Raw genomic sequence first — 20,869 nt, 5'->3', positions numbered from 1 at the left:
AGCTTAGTAAAAAAGAAAAGAAAAAAGCGCATACGCAAATGGCGGTGCCCATGGCGCCACCATTTGCGTTCCTTATTTTGGCACATCTAGTCTACGTAAACATTCACGTAGACTACGGCGAAAATAAGGGGAAGGCAAATAGCGTAGCGTCTACGTAGCCTACCATGTTTTGTTGTTGTAGTTGTTTACTGGAATTGGAGGCGGCGGCAGCCGGTCAGAAGACCGGCCGCCGCCGCTGCCGCACCGCCGCCGCACTGCCGCCGGAGTCGCCGCTGCCAGGAGGATTCGCCCAAGGTAAGTCCCTTCCCGGGAGGGGGGCAGGGGGGGCAGACCATTTTGCCACCAATTTCAGGGGGCCGAATGCGCTGGCATTCGGCCTCCCTGAGATTCGTGGCAAAATTCTCTGACATCCCTAGGTAGAGATGAATCCCCGGTGTAGACATTCACTGTAGGTACAACAGAGAATGTGATGGGGATGGGGACAAACATGTGCGCCCATCTCCACCCTCGTCCTCATTGTGTGAGGTACACAACAGCTGAATAAGCCTTATCTGTAGGGATGATGGAAGAATCCAGTGACAGCGTAGAACTTGATGAGCTTTCATTGGCATGGCTCCCTGGACTCTGTTCCATCTTCTGCTAGGTGGCCCGACTCGGCCTGCAATGACTGGGATCAGGCAGTGGATTTTCAGTGGTTTTCAACTGGCGTAAATTATGGCTGCTATTTGGGGAAATTTGTGACAACAATTTCCACAATTGATGAAAATTTTGACCATAACTTTTGCAAATTACACAAATTTGTGCACTTCGCAGGGGTAATTTGCTCAATCCTCTATTTGCGCAAATTACAGCTGAGCACCCCCCCAATTATGTAAAGAGACCCTGGAATTTGGGGCATGCAAAAGCAAGCCAAGTTGGGCACACTGCGGACCTCTGGCGAGCCCCCAAAGGGCCAGATTTCCCTGCGACAGACATCCTTACTTGTGTGATCTTACAAATATGGTGCAAGAATCAAGCCAGTCCCAGTTCTCATTCTGGTTATAATTGCATGCAGGGCCCCTACGCAGTTTTATCTAGTCAGTAACCATTGCTTATAGGTCTTTTTTTCCTGCTAGGTTGCTTCCATCCATCCAGAATGCAAAATATTTCAACAGATTGTGAAAGACGAGGCTCAATGTTTGGATAAAAATGAATCTCTTTTACTGGATTTTCAAGGTAATAGACATGGGCTCAAGTCTGCAAAGGCTCTTGAGAGCTCCTAGCCCTTTTTTTTTATGAAACAGATTTTGTGTGAAAATGTGTGGATTGGACTATGAGGATGAGGATGCTGCTGCTGCTGATTTAGTATCTCCTTGAATGCCCTCAATTCCTGAATCATACTCAGATACAGTTCACTTTGGAGGAGCTCCCCTTCAACTTGGACATCTCCAAATCAGCCTGATTCAGTTCAGGATTCAGCTAAATTTGGAGCATGCCTCTAAGTATTTATCTTTTATTTATACTTCACCTTCTTTGACCATGGTGCCTTATAGAGTTACATGGCTGGAAAGAGACAGGTCCCCGCCCCAAGAAGTTTACAGCCTAAGACAAAAGCGGAAAGAGCAAGAGAAGAGAGGAACAGACCAAGGGTATGAGTGAAGAGGCATCTGGGTGGATCATTTCCTCCCAACTGTACCTGCCTGGACCCTAAGATGATCTTCAGTGGTCTTTGTCCAGGAGCCCCGCCAAAGGAAGTGAGGCAGGTGGCTACCAAGAAGAGGGCCTTTTCTCCTGTGCCACCATGGTTATGGAATAAACTTCCCAGACAGGCTCACCTGGCACCTACATTGTGCTCTTTCCAGAGCACAATGTACCTTAATAAAAAAAAAAATTCCAGGCATTTCAGTCTTTCAGTTCTGTTTAATTAATTAATTAATTAATTAATCATATTTATATCCCGCTGTTTTTTCTCCTAAGGAGCCCAAGGCAGCATACATAATCCTCCTCCTCTCCATTTTATCCTCACAACAACAACCCTGTGAGGTAGGTTGGGTTGAGAGCCCGTGACTAGCCAATGTCACCCAGTAAGCTTCATGGCCAGGTGGGGACTAGAAGAACCTGGATCTCCTGACTCCCAGTCCAACACTCTTGCCAATACACCACACTGGCTCTCCAGTGTGGATTCCAGTTCTAAATCTGTTATTGTATTTTAAATCTCTGCATTGCTTCTAGGTTTTATTTTGATTTTACTTTTATACTGTAGTTTTAAACTTTTAACTTTTCATTGTATTTTATGCTGTATTTTGTAGTTTTTATTCTTGTCAGTCACCCAGAGAGCTTCAGCTATTGGGCAGTATAGAAATGTAATACATACATACATACATACATTAGGGATGTACGAAAGGGACTTACCTTGTCCCGCAGCTTGCTTCGCAGTAGGGGGGAGGCGCTTCGCTTCTCCCCCCGAAATTCAGGCTGGGGGGGAGGCACCCCGCCTCGCCTGGCCAAAATTCAGGCTGGGGGGGAGTCGCCCCGCCTCGCCTGGCCGAAATTCAGGCCGGGGAGAAGTGCCCCGTCTCCCCGGCCATGAAATAAAAAGTAAAAAAAACAAACAAACCCGTGATAAGCTATGTAACGATTTACGCAGCCTATCACTGCTAGATTTCCAAAGTCAGCCGTGATAGGCTACGTAAATCGTTACGTAGCCTATCACGGGTGACTTTGAAAAAAAAAAAAGCGCGTACGCAAATGGCGGCGCCCATGGGGCGCCGCCATTTGCGTTCCTTCTTTGGTCCCTATAGTCTACGTGAAGATTTACGTAGACTACAGCGAAAATAAGGGCAACGCAAATAGCGTTGCCCTTATTTTTGCCGTAATCTACGTAAATCTTTATGTAGACTACAGGGACCAAATAAGGAACGCAAATGGCAGCGCCCCATGGGTGCCACCATTTGCGTACGCACTTTTTTTTTTTCGAAGTCACCCGTGATAGGCTATGTAACGATTAACGTAGCCTATCATGGCTGACTTTGGAGATCTAGCCGTGATAGGCTACGTTAATCGTTACGTAGCCTATCACGGGTTGTTTTTTTTTTTACTTCACTTGTAATGGTGGTGGTGGCAGCCGGTCTAAAGACTGGCTGCCCCCCCCCGCCCCTGACGAAAACCCGCCGAACCGCAGCCGTGACCCGCCGCCGGGAGGGACATTCGTCAAAGGTAAGTCCCATCCTGGGGGGGTGGCGGGGGGTGGCGGGGAATTTCACCGCCGATTTCGGGGGGCCGAATGCATTGGTACTCGGCCCCCCCGAAGATTCGGGGAGAAATTCTCCACCATCCCTAACATACATACATATATACATAAATCTGGTTGGCTACTGTAGCCACTGTGGGTAGGGATGGCAGAGAATTCCTCCACGGATTCCAGTGAGGCCAGATTCTTTAGAATCTGCCCCCCCTGGAATCCATGGTGGAATGGCCTCCTGCCTCCCGCCCCCCTGCAGAATCCCCCAGGATGGCACTTACCTGGGGCGGATGCAGCGGATTCAGTGGCGGCGGTGGCGGTTCCGGCGGCGGCGGCTCCAGCGGCTGGTCTCGTGCGACCTCCATTGCCATCCTTGCAGCTGTGATAGGCTATGTAAGAATTTACGTAGCCTATCATGGCTAACCTCCCCCCCCAAACCCCCCAGCATAAGCAAATGGCGGCAGCTACGGCGGCCGCCATTTGCATTCCCTATTTTTTGCCCTTTTATCCTACGTAAATATTTACGTAGGCTATTACGGCAAAAAAAAGGGGAATGCAAATAGCGTAGTGGGGACTATTTGCGTTCCTTCCCCCCCCCCCTGCAGTTCTAGCCTACATAAATATTTATGTAGGCTAGAACGGTGAAAAAGAGGGAACGCAAATGGCGGCCGCCGTGGCCACCGCCATTTGCATATGCTGGTGTTTTTTTTAGGGGGGGGTTAGCCATGTTAGGCTACATAAATTCTTACGTAGCCTATCATGGCAGCCTGGCTGGACACAAATGGCGGCCGCTACGGTGGCCGCCATTTGCGTCCGCAGCAGCCTGTCCGCGCCCGGAAATCTGTCTCCCCCCCAACCGCGAATCACATCCATGAGCAGGTCAGTGAGTTTCGTACATCCCTAACTGTGGGAAGCAGATTCAGCAGGGTTCTACATCTCTCCCAACAGAAAGCAAGTATGGTCTAGGACGGCCTGCCCTACCCACTCCAGCCCAACAGGCTGTGAGTAGCAATGTACAGATTTGGTGAAATCCATTTCATGTGTGTTTTGTGGATTCTCAAGTGTCTTTTGTTCCATCACCCTCTCATTGGCAGAATTAGGTTTTTTGTACTAGAATTTCATTGTATTCGCAATGATCCACATTAGTTAATGCGGATTAGCACGAATGTGCACTAACTAATGGAGATTACATTAATGGAGTCTACATTAGTTCTTATGTACACTTGCACAAATGCACTGATGTGCATTAGTACTAATGAGAATTTGCACAAATCGCCTCCTAAAAGTGAAAATCTGGATTGAAAATCTGCAGAACCTGCATGATTCAGTATAAGCTGGTCTGCTGTGGAATCTACAGGTCAGAATCACAGATATCCAAATTCATTTGAATCTGTCGCAGATTTCTCCAGCTTTCTTAGCTGTGAGTCTACTCTGAAACAATCACAAGTAGGCATAGTTTGGACACTTGACTGGGTCCCGAAGTCTATCGGGCTCTCTCCCTGCATGTGCCCCCCGCCCACACCCACCAAACCTCTGGACTCACTCGTCCCCACTCACGCCCTCCTGGATGTTCCCTGCACTCACCCGGACCCGTTTGTGAGTACCCACCATTTTGCTAAGCTTATTTTTACAGGGAAAAAGGAGGTATTAAAAGGTGTATATTTCAAATGCACACATTGGACTGGGAAAGGCTGATCTACACAATATTAGAGGCATAAATGGCCCATTTACACTTCTAATATTGTGTATATCAAGCATTCGCAAACCAAATCTGTGCACATTTAAATATGCATATTTATAATTACCTCCTTTTTTCTGTAAAAATCTGCTCGGCAAAATGGCAGGCACTTGTAGACAGGATCCAGGCTGAGTACAGATGGCTTGGCAAGCTTGTGGTGGTCCAAGTGTGGGTTGGGGAGGCTTGAGTGGGGGCAGTACTTCAACAGGTGCCCGCTGAAACTGGATGGGGTTTGGTTCATCCATTCTTAACCACAAGGGACTTGAGCCACTTTTTCCAAATATGCTAACAAGTCTGTCCCATGTATACACCATTGATGCCATGGAATCTAGCCCCAGAATCCCTCCTGCTGAACCCTCTCAAGTCACTTTTCAGGACCCTTAAGGGCAAAAGTCTTCAACTTCACATTTAGTTTCTCCTCAGGATGCGCAGGAATTTGGGATGGACTGAGTTGCTGGCCCAAAGCCACGTTTGGAGAGATGGTAACGCTCCCGTGCCCAGGATTTTTCGAAGAAATCACCAACATACATGGCAAGAAATGTCTTTTTTTTCCCCCAGCATCACCATCACCACACACCTTCGTACTTCTTTGTCAGGGTCTAGTAGGGTCAGAGGCAAAGGGTGTGGTCCAGGTAGGCTGGGAGTTAAGTTCTACATCAGGCAGAGAAGGACTCAAAGAGCTAGAGGTGGATGGCATGGTTGAAGGCAGGCATGTTTCAGAATAGGTCGACAATGGTGAGAGAAGGACTGCATTGCACATGGAAGGCCCAGGATTCTGTCCAGGGGGTCAGGTCTGCTGAGCTTTCCGCAACTCAGCTCCATGGACTCTAGCTTGCTTGTCTGCGAGTTGGGCCAATTTGACCTGCATATGTTGGGCCAGCTTGCGGCCTTCTGCTGCGGACCCCACCATGAGCAAACCCCTCATGCTCTCCTTGCTGAGACCGGCAAGGGCACCGTGAGTGGTTTGTGCATGGCAGCAGTTATGGAGGTGGCAGGGGTCCCTGCCGCTGCCACCTGCTTCTGCCAGCACTGCTGCTGTGTGCAAATGTCTCAGGGAGGGAGAAGGAAACTTCTGTGCACAGTGGCAGAGGGCTGTGCATGAGTCTCTCCTTCTTCCTCCCAAGTCCCAGGGGGGAGATGGAGAGATTCAGCACATTGGGCCCACTCTGTGCACAAAGGTGTCCTTCTTCCTCCTGGGCCCCAGGAGGGAGAAGGAGACCTCTGTGCACAGTGTCAGGGGGTTGTGCATGAGTCGCTCCTTCTCCCTTCCAGGTCCCAGCGGGGAGATGGAGAGATTCAACACATTGGGCCCACCCTGTGCACAAAGGTCTCCTTCCTCCTGTGCCCCAGGAAGGAGAAGGAGACCTTTGTGCACAGTGGGGTCCTCCTGCTGCCTCTGCTATGCTGCTGATGCCACCACCACTGCAGAAGCAGCAGCAGAAGGATGAAAGGGGAGCACCATGGCACTTCCCACTCATCCTTCCGCTGTTGCTGCTCACTGCTGCTGGCATGGCAGAGGCCATGCAATCATCCTTCTCTCCATGCTGCCAGCAGTCCTCAGCCCAGGGAGCCCAGCACCTTACCTTTCTGATGTACGTGGGCAATCCAGGCAGGAGGCTGACAGTGGCAGAGAGATAAGGATGGTTGCGTGGTGCAGGGCAGGGTGGGTAATTTCCCCACACACACACTGTAAACCCCTCTGTAAAACCTATTTCTTCAAATTACAGTTGTAATTTTATGGTGGGGTTTATGGTGGGGGAAACCCTCCCACCAAACTTCCTGGATTTCAGGAACAGACCCCCAGCCCAGCTCACAAAGGCAAGCCTAACTGGGGTGGGGGGAGAGTCCATCGGGCCCCATATGCTCCAGATTTAGTAGCGACAGACACCCCTAGCATCATCTCTCACCAATGTGTTAGGGACTTAAGTCTAGGAGAGTTCTTATACAAAGCCAGCTAGGCTCCTATTGGTTCCCCAAGTCACCTGATAGCTTTTGTGTTGACTGGCTGCAGTTTCCCTTACAACCCCTCTCGACGGGGCACTGTAGAGCAGGATGACTCAGGCAGCCATTCTCACACCTTCTAAGCTGTTCTATTGGTGCAAAAAATAAGGCACCCGGGTAAGGATGTCAGAGAATTTCACCACGAATCTCAGGGAGGCCGAATGCCAGCGCATACGGCCCCCCGAAATCGATGGCGAAACGGTCTGCCCCCCCGCCCCCCCCGGGACGGGACTTACCTTAGGCGAATCTCCCTGGCGGCGGCGGGTGTACGCAAAAAACCGTGTGTACGCAAATGGCGGCGCCCATGGGCGCCGCCATTTGCGTTCCTTGTTTTGGCACATCTAGTCTACGTAAACATTTACGTAGACTATGGCGAAAATAAGGGGAAGGCAAATAGCGTAGACACTACACTATTTGCATTCCCCTTATTTCTGCCATAGTCTACGTAAATGTTTACGTAGACTAGACGTGACAAAATAAGGAACGCAAATGGCGGCGCCCATGGGCGCCGCCATTTGCGTACATGTGGTTTTTGTTTTTTGTTTTAACTCAGCTGTGATAGGCTATGTAAACATTTACGTAGCCTATCACAGCTGACTGCAGGGACGCAAACGGCGGCGGCTACAGCCGCAGCCATTTGCAGTCCCAGCAGGACAAGGTTTGAGGTGGGAGGGACGGGGCGCCTCCCCCCCCGGCCAGAATTTTGGGGGGGAGGGACGGGGCGCCTCCCCCCCAGCCAGAATTTTGGGGGGGAGGGACAAGACGCCTCCCCCCTGGCCAGAATTTTGGGGGGAGGGACGGAGTGTCTCCCCCCCACTGGGAATCATCTTTCGTAAAAAGTAAGGGACTTTCGTACATCCCTACACCCGGGTCCCCTGTTATCAGTTTCCCGGATTCCCACTTGTACCTTACATTCTCAAAATATGACAATGTCAACTCATCACAGACATGGAATTAGTATATGATGGTTTCTAGTTTCTCAGCCATGCCAATTGCTTCATGGTGATCTTATTTTTAACAGGATTTCTGCACCGAAATTGTACACGAGGACTTCACTGGTCAGAGCCATTCCCATCATATTCAGTTGCCTGTGGGTTTGAAGAAGGTTTAACTAAGGGACCAGAAGACCAGGTCAGTGAGGACTACATCTGCATATTTCCCATTTCAATATTGGAGCCCAAAGTAGTTATTTTGGTGGGGTAAAAAATATTGCCTAAAATGCATTTACCCCTACATGAAATGCTTATACCCCCCCCCACTAGTTTACATAGACTACGGCGAAAATAAGGGCCACTGCTCAGTCCTGTTGGACACCATTGTTTCTATTGCTGGTGCTTCTGTGACATTTAAAAAAAAAAATAATCCTGGCTCTGTTTAATTTAGGGATGTATGAGAATTTCGTTATTCCTCTCAAAATATGCAGGCATGCCCTGTTTGAAACTCTGAACATGAGAGTGAGCACGAGCACGTGCCCGCCAAAAGCTATCAGTAAATTGTTGAACAAATGCTCATGCTTGTCTTGTTCCCAATTCTGAGTCCAATTTGCGCAAATTTCCTAATTTGTGCAAATTTCCTTCGTGGACTGAATCACCCCCCCCTTTAGTCTATGGAAGAAATTTGCACAACTTCAAGATGGATTTCAGAGAACGTTTGCGAGCTGAGGTTTTGCTGATTCACACATCCCTACTTACAGCAGACACATTGAAAACAACAGGACTTAGGTATGTCATCTCAAATTTCACTCCCATTGATTTAGTATGACTAAATCTAGGGATGGCGGAGAATTTCTCCCCGAAACTTCGGGGGGGCCGAGCGGCAACGTGTTCGGCCGCCCGAACAAGTTTCGGGGAGAAATCCTCTGCCCCCCCGCCCCCCCCCGGGACGGGACTTACCTTCCCTGAATGTCCCTCCCGGCGGTGGGTCCGGCTGGCGGTTCGTCCGGTGTTCGAGCGGGTCGGGAGCGGCAGCCGGTCTTTCGACCGGCTGCCGCCCCCGCCATTGCAATGAAAGAAAAAAAAAAACACGTCCCCTGATAGGCTACGTAACGATTCACGTAGCCTATCACGGCTGACTTTCCAGATCTAGCCGTGATAGGCTACGTGAATCGTCACGTAGCCTATCAGGGGACGTGTTTTTTTTTTTTTTTACTTTCGTGTTCGCGGCCGGGCGAGGCGGGAAGCCTCCTCCCCGGCCTGAATTTCGGCCGGGCGAGGCGGGAAGCCTCCCCCCCCCAGCCTGAATTTTGGCCGGGCGAGGCGGGAAGCCTCCCCCCCCCGGCCTGAACTTCACGGGGGGAGCAGCGAAGCGCTCCCCCCCACCGCAAAAAAGCTGCGAGAAAAGGTAAGTGACTTTCGTTCACCCCTAACTAAATCTGAATCCAAGCCCAGGGATGGCCAACTGGCCCTCGTAGGCCAAATCTGGCTCTAACAATACTGCAGATTGTTTTTTGTTTTTTTGCAAGCTCCTGGGAAAAAGGGGCTTGCCTCAATTTTCCTCCTAAAGAGAAATGCAAGAAACAGAGATATCCCACCATGGATGTTACATTTAGGGATGTCAGAGGAATCTGGTTTGGGGGTTGAGCTTGGCAACTTGTCGACAGCTCAGTCCCCTGGACACCAGCTAGCAGACCCCTAGGAATGCCCGACTCAGCGCACACCAAGTCAGACAAACTCACAGTTCCCTGGTTGTTTGCAAGCTGCCATTTCATGCAGAACCATGGGTAAGTCTTTTATGGAAATTGCCACGTTGTGCAAAATGGCGGCTATAAATAGCTCAATTTATGCAATTGAAATGGTCTAATTAGACCACTTATGGCTGCAATTTTACATAAGTCACTCTATTTCTGGCCAATATTTTAGGCAAAATGGTGATTTCTGTAAAAGGCTTACCCACAATTTTGTGTAAAATGGCAGCTTATGGGAAAGTGGGACACCACACGTCACTTGCTGGGCACTCACGTATATCCCAGACTTGCATTTGTGTTCAAACGTGCGCACTTGTGCAAATGTGTACTTTCAAAAATGCACATTTGCACAATCAGCACACACACACCCCATCTGCATTTTCATGAGGGGAAATGTGCATGTTCAGTAAGTGTGTGTGAGTGTGTGTGTTTGTGTGTATTATTTGTTATATATTCTACAACTCAATTTGCATACAAATTTGGAGAGTTTAAAAAAAAAAAAAGGTCTGCAAGTCCACAGAATCAGTGCAACTCAGAAAAGGCTGATCTGCTGTGGAATCAGCAGGTCAGATTTATAGAACTCCAAACTTATTTAGAATCATAGAATCATAGAATAGTAGGGTTGGAAGGGGCCTACAAGGCCATCAAGTCCAACCCCCTGCTCAATGCAGGAATCCAAGTCAGAGCATCCCTGACAGATGGCTGTCCAGCCTCGTCTTGAACGCCTCCAGTGTGGGAGACCCCACCACCTCCCTAGGGAATTGGTTCCATTGTCATATTTCTCTAACAGTCAGGAAGTTTTTCCTGATGTTCAGCCAGAACCTGGCTTCCTGTAACTTGAGCCCATTATTCTGTGTCCTGCACTCTGGGATGATTGAGAAGAGATCCCAGCCTTCCTCTCAGGGACAATCTTTCAAATACTTGAAGAGCGATATTTATTTATTTATTTATTTATTTATTTAATTTATTAATCGCCCATCTGACTGGTCACCCAGCCACTCTGGGCGATGTACAACCCACCATAAAACAATTTAAAACAATAAAATTTTACCATTTTTTTTTTAAAATACCCTAACCCACCCCAAATGCCTGCCTGAACAACCATGTTTTTAATGCACAACGGAAGCTCATTAAAGGGGGCATGACGGAGTTCCCTAGGGAGGGAGTTCCACAGAGTGGGGGCCACCACAGAGAAGGCCCTCTCCCTCATCCCCACCAGTCTAGCTGTCCTGGCTGATGGGACAGAGAGAAGGCCATCTGAGGCTGATCTTGTTAAGCGGCCTGTCTGGTGTTGCTGGAGGCGCTCCTTAAGATAGGCTGGGCCGGAACCATATAGGGTTTTAAAGGTCAAAACCAACACCTTGAATTTGGCCCGGAAAACAACTGGTAACCAGTGCAACTCCTTCAGCACGGGAGAGATGTGATCTCGCCGGCGGCTGCCTTTAATCAGGCGAGCCGCCGCGTTCTGTACCAGCTGCAGCTTCTGAACCATCTTCAAGGGTAACCCCACATAGAGAGCATTACAGTAGTCTAAACGAGAGGAGACCAGGGCATGTACTACTGATGGGAGCAGATGGTCGGGAAGGAAGGGGCGCAGCCGCCGTATCAGATGGAGTTGATACAGCGCTGTCCGGCTCACAGCTGACACCTGAGCCTCCATGGACAGCTGGGAGTCCAAAATGACCCCCAGGCTGCTGACCTGGTCTTTCAAGGGTAGCCATACCCCATTCAACACCAGGCCAACATCCCCCAACATCCTCTTGTCTCCCACCAAAAGTACCTCGGTCTTGTCAGGGTTCAGCTTCAGCTTATTCCTCCCCATCCAGCCACTCACCGTCTCCAGGCATTTGGACAGGGATTCTAGGGCCAACTTTGGTGAAGATTTGAATGAGAGGTAGAGCTGCGTGTCATCCGCATATTGATGACACTGCACCCCAAACCTCCTGATGATAGCCCCCAGTGGCTTCACATAGATGTTAAATAGCATCAGGGAGAGGATGGAACCCTGTGGCATCCCACAAGTAAGTGGCCACGGGTCCGAAACCTCCTCTCCCAGTGCTACCCTCTGGTACCTGCCGGAGAGGAAGGACCGGAACCACCGCAATACAGTGTCTCCAATGCCCAGCCCCTCCAGGCGGTCCAGGAGGATACCGTGGTCAACGGTATCAAAAGCCGCTGAGAGGTCGAGGAGAACAAGGAAGGAGCATTCACCCCTATCCAGAGCCCTCCTCATGTCATCCACCAAGGCAACCAAGGCCGTTTCTGTCCCATGCCCAGGCCTGAAGCCCGACTGAAATGGGTCTAGATAATCAAGTGTGCCTTCAACTGCACCGCCACCACCCGCTCAATCACCTTGCCCAAAAATGGCAGATTTGAGACTGGGCGAAAGTTGTTCAGAACTTGAGGATCCAAGGAGGGCTTCTTTAAGAGCGGTCTTATCGCTGCCTCCTTGAGGGCTGATGGCATCACTCCCTCCCCAAGGGAGGCGTTCACCACCGCCTTGATCCCCTCACCCAGTCTCTCTCTGCAGCTCATAATGAGCCAAGATGGGCAAGGATCAAGTAAGCAGGTGGTTGGCCTTACAGATGAAAGCACCTTGTCCACTTCATCAGGAGGAAGAAGCTGGAACTGATCCCACAAAACCGGTTTGCCACAGGCCGCCTCTTGCTCACTTACTGTATCCACAGCATGCAGAGTAACACACCTAATCTGATCAATTTTATCTGCAAAGTGCCTTGCCAAAGCCTCACAGGAGCCCTTAGAATGCTCCAGTGGTTCCGGAGCCACAGGACCGACCAGGCTCCGGACCATTTGGAACAGCCTCCTGGGGCAGCACTCTGCAGACGCGATGGAGGCAGCATAATATTCCTTTTTTGCTGCCTTCACCACCACGTGATAGGCTGAAGATACAGCTCTAGCCCGTGTCTGATCGTCTTTGGAGCGAGACTTCCGCCACCAGTGCTCTAGCCGTCTCACCTCCTGTTTCAGAGCTCGTAACCGCGGATTGAACCATGGTGCAGTCCGAGCCCTGTTCAGGGGGAGAGGGCATTTCGGAGCCACCCGATCTAATGCCCCAGTGATTGCGGCATTCCAGCCACCCACCAGGGTCTCGACCGAGTGGCCGTTGGCATGCCCCAGAGAATCCCCAAGCGCGTTCAGGAATCCATTTGGATCCATAAGACGCCTGGGGCAGACCATTTTAATGGGTCCTCCACCCCTGCGGAGGGGTTGTGGAACCGAGAAGTCCAACATCACCAGATAGTGATCTGACCATGACAAGGGGGTGGTGGATATACCCCCGACTTCCAGATCACTCCCCACTTCTCCAGAAACAAACACAAGGTCTAGTGCATGACCGGCTACATGGGTGGGCCCAGTTAGAATATGGTGCAGCTCCCAGGAGGCCATGGTCTCCATGAAGTCCCGAGGTGCTCCTGTGAGGATGGCCTCCGAATGTACGTTGAAGTCCCCCAACACCAGTAAGTTAGGGGACTGTACACGCACATCAGAGACCACCTCAAGCACCTCGGCCAGGGAGTCAGTCGTGCAGCGGGGTGGACGGTACACGAGCAGAATCCCCAGACTGCCCTTCGGGCCCAACCTCCAGTACATGCACTCAGCAACCTTGGTCTCCCGGAGAGGGGGTCTGGTGAAGACCAAGGACTCTCGGTAGATAACAGCCACTTCCCCTCCCCGATCCCCAGCCCTCGGCTGCTGTGCAGACGAAAATCCAGCTGGACACATGGCTGCAAGGGTTGGAGCAGCAGCCTCGGCCAACCAGGTCTCCGTAATACATGCCAGGTCTGCACCCTCATCCAGGATCATGTCATGGATGAGGGAGGTTTTCTGGGTAACAGACCTGGCATAGCAGAGCAGCAAACGAAGGCCAGAAGATGGGGTCACGCCTCCCCCAGCCATCCTTTGGCTCTGGACAGGCCCGGAGCAGGGGACAGATACTACACATCTCTCCCTTGTTCCCCTTACCTGGCATGGCCTGCCCCTAGCGCTCCGCCAGCGCCTGCTGCCCAGCCTCGGTATGTTCTGGCCCCCAACACTCCCCCCACTGCCTCCATCAGGTGGACACATGCCCCCTCGCTCCTGCCTATCAGGCAGGCTACCCACCCCTAAAAACACAACAAAATCCCCCCCAACAAAATAAAACAAAGAAACAAAACAATTAAAATCCCCTTAAAAATGCCAGGCAGGAGTCCACAGGGAAGGCCTGGTGGCGGTGGTGGTGGTGGCAGCAGCAGCAGGCCCAGCAGCAGCAAGCACGCCTCTTCCCCAGTGGTGGTAGTGGTGGTGGTGGTGGTGGTGGTGGTGGTGGTGGTGGTGGTGGTGGCTTCTCCTGCAGGCCCTGGCTCTCCCAGGCCACCTCAGCCAGCCAGCTTATGTAGCCTGTCCAGGGAGGGGCAGGTGGAGCAGCACAGCTGGCTCGGTACCTGGGGGCCTGGTCCTGCAGGGACTGGCGGTCTGCCAGGCAGAAGTCCACAGGGAAGGCCTGGTGGTGGTGGCAGCGGCGGCAGCAGCAGGCCCAGCAGCGGCAGCAGCAGGCCCAGCGGCGGCAAGCACGCCTCTTCCCCGGTGGTGGTGGTGGTGGCTTCTCCTGCAGGCCCTGGCTATCCTATCTCTCCTCAGTCTTCTCTTCTTAAGGCGAAACATGTCCAGTTCTTTCAGTCTCTCCTCATAGGGCTTTGTTTCCAGTCCCCTGATAATCTTCACTGCCCTCCTCTGAACCCTCTCCAACTTGTCTGCATCCTTCTTAAAGTGTGGTGCCCAGAACTGGACACAGTACTCCAGATGAGGCCTAACCTGTGCTGAGCAGAGGGGAACTAGTACTTCCCAGGATTTGGAAGCAATGTTTCTATTAATGCAGTGCCAAATAGCATTGGTATTTCTCTCTTTTCTTCCTCAGCCTAACCTCCATAGACCTAACCAGTGCTGAGAAGAGGGGAACTAGTACTTCCTGGGATTTGGAAGCTACGCTTCTATTAATGCAGCCCAAAAGAGCATTGGTCTTTCTCTCTTTTCTTCCTCAGCCTAACCTCCATAGAATCATAGCATCATAGAATCACAGAAAAGTAGGGGTGGAAAGGGCCTATAAGACCATCGAGTCCAAGCCCCTGCTCAGGGCAGGAATCCCAGTCAAAGCATCCCTGACAGATGGTTGTCCAGCCTCGTCTTGAGTAGGGATGTCAGAGAATTCCGCGATGGATCTCGGTGAGGCCGAATGCCAGTGCATTCGGCCCCCCGAAAACCATCGCGGAACGAAGCCCCCGCCCCCCCAACCCACGAAAGACACGCAAAACGGAGCACTTACCTGCTCCCATCTGCGCTGCTGTGCAAATGGTGGCCGTCCTGCGGCCGCCATTTGCTTCCTCCTTCTTCAGCTGTGATAGGCTACGTAAATACTTACGTAGGGATGCCATTTGCGTCACTGCGGAGGCCGCAATAGGCTATGTAAATATTTACATAGCCTATCATGGTGGTGGGGGGGAACCCAGCATACGCAAATGGCAGTAGCCACCGCCATTTGTGTATGCTGGGGTTTTTCCCCCCTGCTGTGATAGGCTATGTAAATATTTACATAGCCTATCCTGGCTCACTACAGGGATGCAAATAACGGAGGCTATGACAGCCACCATTTGCATCCCTGCAGGGCTGCCCAGGGGCTGGATGTCCGGCTGCAGGTGGCCAGAGCCGGCCGGCGGCTCCGTGGCTTGGCTGTGGAGCACAGCCGGCTGGCCAGGATACCAGGGGAAGGCATGGAGCGCCTCCCCTCCAGCGAGGATTCCGGGGGGAGGGACGGAGCGCCTCCCCCCACCTGCGGAACCCGGCGGAGCCAGGCAAGCGGGGTTTCGTACACCCCTAGTCTTGAGTGCCTCCAGTGTGGGAGAGCCCACCACCTCCCCACGTCATTCGTTCCATTGTTGTATTGCTCTAACATTCAGGAAATTTCTCCTGATTTCAATCTGTTGTGGATTTCTCTGACATCTAGGGATATCAGAGAATTCCGCCACGGATCTCGGTGAGGCTAAATGCTAGTGCATTCGGCCCCCTGAAATCTGTGGCGGAACGGCCTGCCCCCCGCCCCCCCGTGGATCCCCCCTGGGACAAGACTTACCTGGGGCGGATGTTCCAGGTGGCGGCGGCTCAGGTGGCGGCTGCGGCGGCAGCGGCTGCGGCGGCTGGTCTTCCAACCGGCTGCCACCACTGCCATTTGCAGTCTGGAGGTGTTTTTTTTTTTACAGAGACGTGACAGGCTATGTAAAGATTTACGTAGCCTATCACAGCTGGGTTAAAAAAAAATGCATACGCAAATGGCGGTGGCTATGGCCACCGCCATTTGTGTTCCTTCTTTTTGGCCGTCTTAGTATACGTAAATATTTACGTAGAGTATTACGGCGAAAATAAAGGGGAACACAAATAGCGTAGCAGGCGCTATTTGTGTTCCCCTTTATTTTCGCCGTAATAGTCTATGTAAATATTTACGTAGACTAAGACAGCCAAAAATAGGGAACGCAAATGGCAGTGGCCATAGCCGCCGCCATTTGCGTATGCGATTGTTGTTGTTGTTTTTCCCCAGAGCCCTCTGTGGCTGGAAATCCAGCTGCGGACGACTCTGGCCTGGCTGGGCCTGGCTGGCTGCTCCATGGAGCCGCCGCGGAGCACAGCCGGCTGTTCGAGGATTCCGGGGGGGAGGAATGGATCGCCTCCCCCCCCATCAAGGATTCCGGGGGGAGGGACAGAACACCTCCCCCCCACCATAAACATAATCCGTGGAAAGGTAAGTGACTTTCATACATCCCTACTGACATCCCTAGATCTTAGCATCTAGCTGATCACTCACCAATGGGTTTGTTTAAAGAGAAAAAATACTCATATTAGGCCTAACTCCGCCCTCCAGGTTCCTGAAAACCTTTCCACCCTGCAAAAATGGAGCATGCTTTTCTGCTGCTCTGTGTGCATGTGTGTGTGTGTGTGTGTGTGTGTGAGAGAGAGAGAGAGAGAGAGAGAGAGAGAATTTCTCTAAAATTCTCAGTGGGGACTTGCCGCTTTCATTCCTTAACCCTGTGAAGTGACAGAGGGCTTTGGGTTTTTTTTTCCTTCTTAACTTCTAAAAAGAAAACCATGTATCACTCGCAGCAGCATAAGACTGCTTCTTTCTGACAGATGCATTTCCTAGCAGTGCCTGGGGAGTCACACAACTTCACATTGCATTTCACAGCAAAAGATGTACAGCCAGCAAGACACAGTGGAGGATGCTTTGTACCTCTTCTTGCTGCACTTTCTGGAATACCTCAGAAGTAGGGATGTACAAGAATTTTGTTTCTGTTGGCAAATCATGTCTCATTTGCAAGCCCAAAGGTGAATGCTAGCAGGAGCATTCACCGCTGCCACACACACACAAATGCTTTGCAGATTCCCAAATTTGTGATCAGTCAAAAAATGCATTGGGAGTGTGGGATGTGCACTTTGAAATATGCATTTATATATATATATATATATATATATATATATGTGTGTGTGTGTGTGTGTGTGTGTATGTGTGTGTAATTTCTTGCTTAAGTCATTGGGGGGAGAACACATACCGAAAGTTTACACTTCTGAAGAATACGCACAAAAATATATTTTTTTCTTATTCTAACAAGCTGAAAAGTAGGTCAAAAATGACATGAGCCAAAATGAGCTTTGAAGTGAATTTCGAAGAGCTTTGGTGAGCTTGAAAATTGCTGCTTCTCCCATCCCCACTTGCAACCAGTGCAATATGGTGGCACATAATTCTCAAAGCATTCCAGGAGGTGCAGCTGGTGGGAAGCTCGAGAGAATTTTGCACCACTGTGTGCAGTACAAATCTTCCTTATTAGTTACAGCAAGAAAAAGAAGAAGAAGAAGAAGAAGAAGAAGAAGAAGAAGAAGAAGAAGAAGAAGAACAAATGAAAACCACTTGGCCAACTCTTGAGACTAAGGTTGGTAAGCGGCAACATCCCCTTGAGAATTTTGGCAAAATTTCTTCCCCACCTAACATTCTTTCACAGGGGATTTCATTTTGCCTCCATGCTCCCAATGAATGATTGGGGGGGGGGGGAACCCACTGGTCAAACAGCTCAGCTGTTAAAATAAATAAACTTCTGCCCTTGGACTCTAGAGAACAGAACAGCACCTTGTGAACAGGAATGCATGAACGTGCGATGTTCAAGATAGCTAGGATTCTCTGAACATCATCTTGCCGCTCATCACATGCTCAATTCCCCTTCGCATTTGCAATCACTGTTTGGTTTGCATGAACAGGAAACTTGCTCAAATCGAGCAGTGATTGAATGGGAGATTTGAGCAAATCTCCCCCAAATTGTGCACATTTCCTTGGTAGACTAAAGTGGGTCTGATTTAGTCTACTGAGGAAACTTGTGTAAGTTAGGAAATTGGCGCAAAACAAACTGGAAATCGGGAATAAGATGAATGCAAGCATGTGTTCAACAACTTGTGAATATTTTCAGCAGACATGTGCTCACACTCACATTCAGAGCTTTGCATGCTTGCATGTTTTACAGTCAGAAACAAAATTCTCATGGTTCCCTACTTGTGAGTACAGAAACTGTCCATTGCTTTCTTGGAAATCTGAAAACAAACACATTTGCTTTACTGATAATGGAATGAAAGGGCTTCTTCTTTGTCTTCTACACCTCGCTGTCCTTTCCTCTCTCATTGGTTACCAAGGGAAACCAGGCCATAATTCCTGAGAGGTGAAGTGTCCTCATGTGCTTCTAATTATGAATGTTTGCTCTTCTTCCACAGAAATCATACTATTCGGCATTCTGGCACATCTATACCGCAGGCTATGCAACATCTCTGGCATCGCTCATCACAGCTCTTCTCATCTTTGCCTTCTTCCGGTAAATTGTGACCATGTCTTTCAGAGACTGCAGGTTGGATTCTTAGAATCTACCTTTTCTTAATCACCCGTAATAATCAAAGTTTGACTGTGCTATTTTTAGGGATGCTGGAGAAATTCGAGATGGACTAAAATGAGTTCAGATTTCTAAGCATCCAACCTGCGGAATCCACCGTGGAGTTACCCACTCAGGCCAAGCTGAATCCATGGACTTTTGGATTTTTTTTTTCTTTCCCAAAATTTATGCAAATTTATTCAGAGGAAAACATGCAGGTTTCTGCTGAGACATATGCCAAATTAATGGGGAGCAATGCACTAAATGTTACAGAATAACATCCATTATGTAAATCGTTGCAAATCTTCTTGTTGAATTATTTACGTATTTTTCCACGTAATAGGAAAAGAAAGAAAGGTGAATCCATCTGTGACCACACACCAGAATGAATGTCACCACACAATCCACAAAACACACACAGGATGGATTTCTCAAATCCAGACATCCCTAACTATTTTCCCATGAAACTTTAAGCCTCCTGCAGGCTGTGAATTTATGGGGCCTATGGTTCCAGTGATGCTTCCATGGTGGGACTAAGGGGAAGATGTCCAGGAACCCACCCAGCAGACTGAGTAGGAGGGGCCCCAAACATAGCAGGATTGGCTTCCCACACTTTGAAGGGAGTGAAATAATACACATCCCTGTCTAAATAGGGCACTCCTGTTAAGTCCATTAAATCCAGAGCCTAACATTATGTAACTCACCACTGCATAGCTCAATAGTAGCATATATGCGTTGCAAAATGTTTGATGCAGTGATTATGCTGTGCCACAAATCTGGAGTTGACTATGGAAGCCAGAATTGATTTTATTATTTATTCCAGGCATGCACAAAAAGACATGATATACAAAGTTCATAGCATGTGAGGTAGGGCTCTAGTGTGGGCAGGGATATCCCTGGACCACTCTATGATTCCACCTCTTATTTCCCGATCATGTCTGGTGCACCTACTGTGCAATGTTTTCACCACCCAGTGGCCATCCTGGCAGCTTGGATCATTCAAGGAACCTCCTAGAATGGCCTAGGGCATTGCTGGGGTGCTCTAAACACCATATCCCATGCACCAATTGCATCTGGCAAGGCCAATGAGGAGGTGACACACTACCAAAGGACTGGAACATGTGGCGTGGCCTCCTATAGTGGCCAGGGATGATAATAGGCCATGTTAGATCCCTTTAGGGTGGCCATGTATCCTCTTTCATAGAGGACAGACAGTCTGCTATTTGAAGGACTGCCAGAGGACTGCCTTCTATTTTGAAGGTATCCTCTATCTGAAGGGCTGTCCACTCCAAGTCCAGATTTAAGAGAAAGAACCATCAGAAGGAAGTGCTGGGCCTTGAAGTTGCCCATCAACAAAACCTGGACAGCAGACTGAGCAAGGCCACCTGGTCACATTCTTCCAAGTGATGGTGAGATGTACTGTATTTCTATTTAAATTATAATAGTCATTTCTAAATTTGCATCTATAGATCTAAATTAGTGCATGCAATTTTTATGCACATCGATGTCCTCTTTGGTCCCCTTTTTGGTGATTCACAAGTGGCCATCCTAAACCCCTTTCTCAGGTATGCACAAAGGTGGCAGCTAGGCCTTGTTGGGCATGGGCATGCCTGGAATGGATTGCAGAATCCATTCTGGGCTCTGCAGTCTCTACTGAGTTCTGGTAGAGTGGAATGGGTTCACCTTTTGCAGAGCAAAAGTACTTGTGGGTGCAGAATCCCAAAACTCAGTCCAGTGCTCAGTAACTTTGTACTAGTGTCGTGCCGAAAATTTCGCCCACATTTTTTTGACCATTCTCATTCAATTTGATAGAAGAGAATTGTTTTCAAAAATAAATTAAATGGTGAAGAAATTGTGGAGCAATTCTCATGGGTTGGGCTTACCTTATTTAGGAGGTGGCCGAGGAGTGAGCACAAGTGTCCTGGTTTTCACTGTATGATCATCATTCTGGCAGCCTGCAGCCTCCTCAGCTTCCTGCATGTCAATTAAAGCTCAGTTTAAGGCATCATGAGGTAATTCTTCCCATAGGGCTCTTTCAGATCAAGATGTGCAGGCAGCCTGGGAGGCCAGCTGTGATCACATAAGCTCAAAAACACCACAAAAATAAATTATAAAACATCCTGAATGAGGCAGAACAATGGAAGCCCCTTTCATGGGGGAAGAAAACTTTCAGGAAATTGGAGGACAGATTTTGACAGAGCATTAACTCCACCTCTTCCCTGGCACTGGACACAATGCTGCCCCCACCTGCTTTGTGGTGGATACAAACTGGGGGCCAG

General features: G+C 49.7%; 1 protein-coding gene across 1 annotated transcript in view; it reads left to right on the top strand.

Moving 5' to 3' along the window:
* LOC146345228 (vasoactive intestinal polypeptide receptor 1-like) overlaps positions 1-20,869 on the top strand; it is a 49,744-nt gene that overhangs the window by 9,711 nt on the left and 19,164 nt on the right. The window contains exons 2-5 of the mRNA XM_084859834.1: positions 1,116-1,215; positions 5,382-5,489; positions 7,981-8,090; positions 18,439-18,536. Coding sequence (XP_084715960.1) covers positions 1,116-1,215; positions 5,382-5,489; positions 7,981-8,090; positions 18,439-18,536 — 416 coding nt within the window. The remainder of the gene's footprint in view (positions 1-1,115; positions 1,216-5,381; positions 5,490-7,980; positions 8,091-18,438; positions 18,537-20,869) is intronic.

The sequence above is a fragment of the Heloderma suspectum genome, chromosome 5, assembly GCF_057233095.1.
Source record: "Heloderma suspectum isolate Gila_16-S chromosome 5, 16-S_ref, whole genome shotgun sequence".
Classification (NCBI taxonomy): domain Eukaryota; kingdom Metazoa; phylum Chordata; class Lepidosauria; order Squamata; family Helodermatidae; genus Heloderma; species Heloderma suspectum.
This window is presented reverse-complemented; position numbering and strand designations above follow the sequence as displayed.